Below are 8,284 nucleotides of genomic sequence, written 5' to 3' on the forward strand. Positions count from 1 at the left end.
TCTATATCGCCGGCATACACACCATAGTCCTCCTGGTCAACATGAAGGTTATCTAGAGCTTCATCCATTGCTTGCACTTCCTCTTCCATGCTCTGGAAAAACCACCTTGGTCTTCCAGTTCATCGTCTACAAGGTGAGGTTATGTGAGTGGTTGAATAAGATCGTAATTAAACATTCAATTGTGCTAACTAAATTATTTTACTACCCGATTCATGCAGGTCCTCTTCTCCATGGGCAACATCAGCCTCATGTTCCTCTTCTCCATGGGCAATGTCGGACTCATGTTCATCTTCAACATGAAGACACCATCAGGATTAGCTACAGTATGCAGAAGAATTGAACATGTGCAGATGATCAAGATGTACCTGGGTTCATGTTCAAATCGAAGTGACGACCTACCAGTGGTACTTCTCCATGCAAGGAAAGCTCATGTTCATCTTTTCCGGTGAATTGATGGCCAGCCTGTAGCATTTCATGCAAGTGAGGCCAAAACCGACCTGGGGTTCTTCATGCAAGGCAGCCTCATGTTCATCCTCTACGACGAAGAAGAATCATCAGCATGTGCACATGATCAAGGGGAACAAATGAAAAGATGATCAAGATGTACCTAGGTTCATGTTCAGATCAAAGTGATGGCCAACCTGGGGCACTTCTTCATGCAAGGGCGGCCCATGTTCATCTTCCCCCTCTCCTAGTGTTATGTTCAAGTCAATGGCCATGATATGTGTGTGTTGTTTTACTTCGTGCAAGTGTGATGGCTTTATTGCCAGTCCAGTCACTTCATCTACTAAATTTGTAATCTGGCACCTCTAATTTCTACAATCTGACGCCACATTTCTATAATATGGAGTAGTACTAGTTGTAGCTGGCGGGAAGTATTGTGGCGGGAGCAAATTCTATTGGTAAAGTTGTGTTTTACTTCTCCCTTCTCATTTATCATATGCAGGAATCAAAGCAGTGGCACCTTAATTGAGTGGTTGAGGGGCTCTTTTTGTAAATCCTTATTTTGTCTTAGAAAATCCAGACGTCCACTCTTTGGCGGACCGAGGGAATATGTAAGTTGGCCGAGCAGCCTGCCGGGTGGCGTGACCAACTGAAATCATAGTCACTTTATTTGGATGTGACTAATTCAAATCATCATGATTGAAACACATAAACTTCTTTTAATCAACATGAACAGAAAATAATCTTAGCCTTTAACTTTGGCCATTTGGCATCTGCGTGCTAACTAGAGACAAAGGGGATTAAGGAGGTGGTCGTGCATATATGTAGGCATTCTTGGACTTGGGATTCTACTTGTAATTACATCACGCCGGTCCATGGTCACATCGCTGGCTGTGCTCATTCCAGACAGCCGTCGTCGGAGCCCACGGCCTCCGCGCACCATACCGCCGGCCACACAGTAAAACCGAGCCAGAGGCCTTGCTGCGCGCGGCCGCACCACTCAACGACGATTGCTAACTAACATACAGCTCATGTCCACTAGCTGGCACCGGGCTAGCGAGCTACTCGAGGCGCAGCATGCGCCTGAGGTCACGCGTGGCGGCGTCGTTGACGGCGGCCGCGGGCTTCTGGAGCGGGAACTGCGGCAGCGGCAGCGAGCTCGGCTCGGGGGACGCGGCGGAGAAGGCCGGGCCGGCGTACACTTCCACCGCGGGGCGCCTCGCCGGAGCGGCCGCAGACGTCACCTTCCCGTACGAGGAAGAAGAAGAGGAAGGCCTTCCATGGTGTCTCCGGCCGGTCGTCGAGACCGCCGTGGCCGGTGGAGGAGGAGACCTCCTGGTGGTGCCGGGGTTGCTGGGCCTCCGGTGCGCGGCGCGGATCCTCTGCGTCTGCGGCTGCAGGATGTTGTGCGGGCGGAGGACCTCGGTGGCCATATGAGCGGAGATGGGCGATCGGAGAGAGGGAGAATGGGGAGTGGGGAACGCCGTTGATTGCTGTGTGGGAATGGAATGGGGATGGGAGGGGATATTATAGGGGCACAAGGGGGAGGAGATGGGGGACGGGTGAAGTGAAGACGCGTTGTCTTGGCAGCCGACGCGGTTGGTGTTGCGGTGGACTTGGACGACTTCCTCCCAGTTTCGGTCCTCCCACGGGCGGTTGGTTTGGTTGGTCCGCGCTTCGGTTGCATGTTCCCGCCGGCTTCGTAGGGTCGTTTAGTTGTTCCCGTTACAGGTCCCACGTTTTCCATTTCAGATTTACCATTTCACATCTACTCCGTCTCAAAATAAGTATCACTTAGTATAAATTTATATTAGAGTTAGTATAAAGTTAAAACACTTATTTTTAAACGGAGGGAGTAAAATACTTATCTCATATCCAACTCCATCACCGTTCGATATGTTTGTGCTTTTTCGTGCCAGCCTCTAATCCCCGTCGAGCGTGCGTGACCTGCGTTTGTGTCGCTCTTGTCGGCCCATTGCGTTTGTGCTCTAGATGTAGATTGTTTTTCTATTGGTCCGTTATGGCACTCCAGGTTGGCCTTTTTTTTTGTCTCCGAGTTTGTTTCCCCATGGACTGCCGACTGGGAAGACACAGGAGAGATAAAAGGAAAGGCAGTGTTGTCCATTTTTATTTTTAAGCCCTTCAGAAGAGGAGCGACTAAAGAGAGGCTCCGGTGTTCATTTTTTTAATTTAGGGATAATTAGATTTATGCTCCTAGTTGTGTCCTGTTCGTCTGTTTCACCCCTAATTTTTAAAAGTCACCGGTTCTGTTCAAATCACTTTGCTCCTCTTATGCTTTTGCCCTTTGAGCATTTAACCATCAATTTGAAAACTTCATAACTAATTCATAATAAAACAAAAAAATGTAAATAAGATACCAAAATGTTCAGAAAAACATCACCTATATGTCAGTGTCATTTGCATTCATGAAAAAAGTGTCCGAAAGTGCACATCCGAGTTTTACCTCTTTTGATACCACCATGAATAGTAAAATCTAAAAAATTCAAAAAATTCAAAAAAATATGGTGGCAAAGAACGGCAAATATTCTAAGTGCTTGCCAAGTTTCATCAGGGAACGACATTCGTGGAAGTCGTGGCAAAGAAATAATCTATTTTGGATTGCTGATTGTTTTTTTTGCTGGGCACCCACGAATGGCATTCCCTGATGAAACTTGGCAAGCACTTAAACATTTGTCATTCTTTGCCACCAAATTTTGTTTTCAATCTTTTAATTTTCTAAGATTTTACTATTCATGGTGGTAGCATAAGAGCTAAAACTCGGATGAGCGCTTTCAAACACTTTTTTCATGAATGCAAATGACACTAACATATAGGTGAGGTTTTTTCGAACATTTGGGTATCTTATTTGCATTTTTCTGATTTAATATGAATTAGTTATGAAGTTTTCAAACTGGCGGTCAAATGGTCAAAGCACAAAAGCATAAGAGGAGCGAAGTGACTTGAACAAAAACGGTGACTTTTGGAAATTAGGGATAAAACAACCGAGTGGGACACATCTAGGGGCATAAATCTAATTATCCCTTTAATTTATACCGGAAGGTGATGGCTGCACATTTTTCTCTTCTTTTTAGTTATTTTTTATATTTCATGACTTCAGTCTCATGTAAAATAACATTTCTATGTCCTCATATTATCAGCGGGATAATATGTTGTTCTATTGGACCGGAACAATGTACTAAAACAATCTACACAACCTGATTCGTGTTTGTCACTCGGGGTGGATTGTTGTTTTCTCATTTATTTTTCACAATTTATTAAATTTTAAAATTCCTGGTTTTCTATTTTTCACTTTTTCCTTTTTTTTCTTCCTTTTTCTACATTATTTTTATTTGTTTAAAATTCATTAACTTCTTAAAACAGGTTTGCTAGGTCGCATCTTTATGAAATTTAGGCCTTGTTCGGCAAGTCGCCACGGAGCGGAGCTTGCGGAGCGGCCTTCCAGCCACTCCTCAAATTAAAACTAGATCCTGCTCCGCTCCGGCGTGGAGTTGGAGAGTGGAGAGACTCCGAACAGCCCCTTAGTAATATAGCGTCAAAGTTTTGACTGATTGATCTATTTGCTTTAAACATTATGCAAATCTTGATTGTGTGTTGTTTTACCGCGCACGTCACATGTCACGCTGTGCGTGCCGCCAACTAAGACTAATGTTTGTTTTTCATCACAGTTGCAACTTCATCCTACAGTCGCAACTAGCGTTCATAGTTTGCAGTTGTCCCGGTAGCAAGTCCATTATCAACTCGTAACTAACATTATAATTTTGTCTAATCCTAGTTGCAAGTCCACACTCGATTCGCAACTAGAGCCCAACTTTTTTTGTCCCAGTTGCAAGTCCACCATCGGCTCGCAACTTGGACACTACATTTTTTGTCATAGTTGCAAGTTCACCCTTGACTCGCAATGGGGGGCCTTCCTTCTTGTCCCAGTTGCAAGTCCATCTCCGACTCTCAATTCCGGGTCGCCTTTTTCTATCCCAGCTACAAGTCCACCCTCGACTCGCCACTAGGCCCCGAACTTTTCTATCTCAGTTGCAAGTCCATCCTCTACTTGTAACTCGGGTCTAACCAAAAGTACACCATCGACTTGCAACTAGGATCCGACCCTTTTTTGTCCTAGTTGCAATCTCACACTCTACTCGTAACCGAGACACGACTTTTTTGTCCCAATTGCATGTCTACCTTCAACTCGCAACTAAGGCTCGACATTTTCCCCTCAGTTTTAATCCCACTCTCGTCTCACAACTGGGCCCTGACTTTTTTGTCCTAGTTGCAAGTCCACCCTCGACTCACAACTGGGCCCGACCTATTTTTGTCCCGGTTGCAAGTACACCCTTGACTCGCAGCTGAGGCACAACCTTTTTTCCCAGTTATAAGTGCACTCTCAACTCACAACTGGGGACTGACCTTTTTTTCTTAGTTGTAAGTCCATGCTCGACTCGCAATCGGGATCCAACCTTTTTTTATCTGAGTTGCAAGTCCATCCTTGATTCGCAACTGGAGGCCGATCTTTTTGGTTCCAATTGCAAGTCGACCCTCGACTCGCAACTAGAGCTCGACTTTTTTTCCCCAGTTGCAACTCCACCCTCGACTTGCAGTAGGGATCCGACATTTTCTTGTCCCAGTTGCAATTCCACTCTCGACTCGCAATTGGGACACAACCTTTTTTTGTCCCAGTTGCAAATCCAAACTTGGCTCGCAACTGGGCCACACCTTTTTAGTCCCAACATATTGTGAGTCCACCCTAGACTCGCAACTCAGGGGCGACCTTTTTAATTCCCAATTGCAAGTCCACCCTCAACACGAGCAAACCGCAGATGAGCCGGGCCAAGTAGCTAGGATATGTTTTTTTTGTTTTGTTTTATTTTGTCTTCTTCATGATATTTCTTTTTGTTTCTTTTGTCATTTTTTCACTGGTTTTCCTCTCCTTTTAGTTTTTCAATTTTCTAAAAGTTGATCGCATATTTCATTTGTTTTATTTTTATTTTTTCTCATTCTTTTTCCTTTTTCACAAATAAACAGGCTTCAAAAATGGTTCCAAAATTCATATATTTGTTCATTTTTTCAAAATTATTCATGTTTATCAAAATAAATTGAAAATTTTAAAATGTGTTCATGTTTTTCGAGAACTGTTCGCAAGTTATAAAAAATGTTCATGTTTTTTCGAAACAAGTTCAAAGGTTTGAAACAATGTTCACATTTTTGAAAATTGTTTGCACAGTCAGAAAATGTTCGCCCTTTGAAAAAAGTGTAAACATTTTCAAAAAACTTCCACATTTTTAGAAACTATTTGGAAGTTTGTAAAATTAATTGTAAAACTATTCTTCTTTCCTAGAAAATGTTTCCCAATTTGAAAATTTGTTCTCATTTTTGCAAAAACATATCTTAATTTCAAAAATTGTTTGTCTCAACTAAAAAATCACAATTCAAGAAATGCTTTTTTTTTAAATTGTTTGATCTGCGACTCAATATAGGTTTTAGTATTTCACGGTGACAAGAAGTCACTAACGCCTAATAGCTCGTGTGGCTAGCTATAGGCATGCATCTGTAAGAGGTCTTGCGTTTGATTCCGAGCGGCCGCATTTCCATTTTTGGAATTTCTACGATGCACTATCCACCATCACGCCACGGCTGCTAATGAGCCAGCCCAGTCAGGGGCTCCCTGTTCGGTACGGCGTGTGACGGTTAGATGCAACGCTCGACATCTGCACAAGGACAACCAAACAAAAAACCAGATAGACAAACAAGCCCAAGACAAACAAAAAAAATGTTAGGAATCACAACTTTCAAAATGACTCGGAAGTTTGAAAAAAAATCACTTTTTTAAATTGTTGGCGTTTTCCAAAAATGTTTGGAATCAAAAATTTGTTCAAAATTTCGAAATATATTATTGTTCGTATTTTCAAAAAATGTTCAAAAATTGAAAAAATGTTCACAATTTCCAGAACATTTTAGAACTTTCATAATTTGTTCCCTTTTCAAAAAATACTCAAAATTGATTCATAATTTCAAAAATCATATTTTTTAAAAAGAAAATCAGATATTTAAATGTCCGCACACAAGCTAGTCTCATCCCAGCACGCTACCATCCCTGCCATTCGCTTGTACGTGGAAAGCAAGTCTCAGACGGAACACACAAGGAAGCAGTTCGATTTGATCTACAGTAGCTAGCAAGATATGCACATGTAATGTTTTTTAGCGGCAACATGCAAATTCTTTTGAGCGTGTAGTTGTAGGAGCTGTAGCTTTTTTGTGTATATATACTGTAAAAAGACGAAGAAAACAAATAGAGGGGTCCACAATGTAATATGATGTCATATTAGATGTGAGGTATTATCTCACGTCTAGTTGCGACATAGACAAGCCTAGTTGGGAGTCAAAGGGTGGGCTTTTAACTAGGAGAACTACGAGGTGAGTTGCAAGTTGAGGATGGGCTTATAATTGGGACAACTACAAACTATGTGATCAGCTACGAGTCAAGGATCGACTTGCAACTGGAATAAAAAATTACGGTCCCGATTGCGAATCAATGATGGACTTGTAATTAGGATGAAAGACAATAACCCAGGTCTAGTTGCGAGTCAAGTGTGGGACTGCAAATGGGATAAAACAAACTACGATCCTAGTTGTGAGTCGAGAGTGGACTTGTAACTGCGACGAGTATATAAAACTATGATACAAGTTACGAGTTGAGGGTGGACTTGCAACTGAGATGAAAAACAAAAAAAACATCCTAGTTCAGCATTGAATTGCAAGTGGGACAACAACAAACTATGAGCCCAGTTGTGAGTCGAGGATGGACTTGCAACTGGACAACAACAAACTACGATCTAAGTTGCAAGTTGAGGATGAACTTGCAATTAAGACAACTATGAAACTATGAGCCAAGTTGCGAGTCAAGGGTCGACTTGCAACTTGGATGAAACAAGTTACGATCCCAATTGCGAGTCAAGGATGGACTTGCAACCAGGATGAAAAACCAAATACATGCCTAGTTGTGAGTCGAGGGTGGGCTTGCAACCGGGAGAACTATGAGCCCAGTTGCAAGTCGAAGGTGAACTTACAACTGGGCAACTACAAAACTACGAGCCCAGTTGTGAGTCAAGGGTCGACTTTCAACTGGGATGAAACAAACTACATCCGAGTTGTGAGTCAATGGTGGACTTGGAACCGGGATGCAAGACAAAATACAAGTCTAGTTATGAAGTCATGCAACTGGCATGAAACAAACTACAACCCCTGTTGCGAGTCAAAGGTGGACTTGCAACTTGGATGAAAGAAAAATTATAGGCCCAATTGCGAGTCAAGGGTGGGCTTGCAACTGGGATAAAATAAATAACAGGTCTAGTTGCAAGTTGAGGGTGAATTGTAACGGATACAAGTATATAAAACTAAATGCGAGTTGTGATTTGAGGGTGGACTTGCAACTAAGATGACAATAAAACACATCCAGTTGCGAGTCGAGGGTGGACTTGCAACTGGGACGACAAAAACAACAATAAACTATGGGCCTAGTTGCGAGTCAATGGTGGACTTGCAACTAGGATAATAACAAACTATGATCCCAGTTGCGAGTTGAGGATGGACTTTCAATTATGATAACTACAAAACAATGAGCCCAATTGCGAGTCAAGGGTTGACTTGCAACTGGGATGAAAACAAATTAATCTCTCAATTATGAGTCAAGGGTGGACTTGCAACTGGGATGAAAAACAAAAATACATGCCTAGTTGTGAGTCGAGGGTGGGCTTGCAACTAAGAGAACTATGAGCCCAATTGCAAATTGAAGGTGGACTCCCAACTGGGACAACTACGAAACTACGAA

At 42.7% G+C, this 8,284-nt stretch overlaps 1 protein-coding gene across 1 annotated transcript; it reads right to left on the reverse strand.

Moving 5' to 3' along the window:
• Nucleotides 1-1,140: 1,140 nt before the first annotated feature.
• LOC123112383 (uncharacterized) lies at nucleotides 1,141-1,955 on the reverse strand. The gene has a single exon (XM_044533353.1). It carries the CDS (start codon nucleotides 1,875-1,877, stop codon nucleotides 1,506-1,508), a length of 372 nt encoding a protein of 123 aa, XP_044389288.1. The 5' UTR covers nucleotides 1,878-1,955; the 3' UTR covers nucleotides 1,141-1,505.
• Between the last annotated feature and the right edge of the window lie 6,329 nt (nucleotides 1,956-8,284).

Source organism: Triticum aestivum, chromosome 5B (genome assembly GCF_018294505.1).
Source record: "Triticum aestivum cultivar Chinese Spring chromosome 5B, IWGSC CS RefSeq v2.1, whole genome shotgun sequence".
NCBI classification, from domain to species: Eukaryota; Viridiplantae; Streptophyta; class Magnoliopsida; order Poales; family Poaceae; genus Triticum; species Triticum aestivum.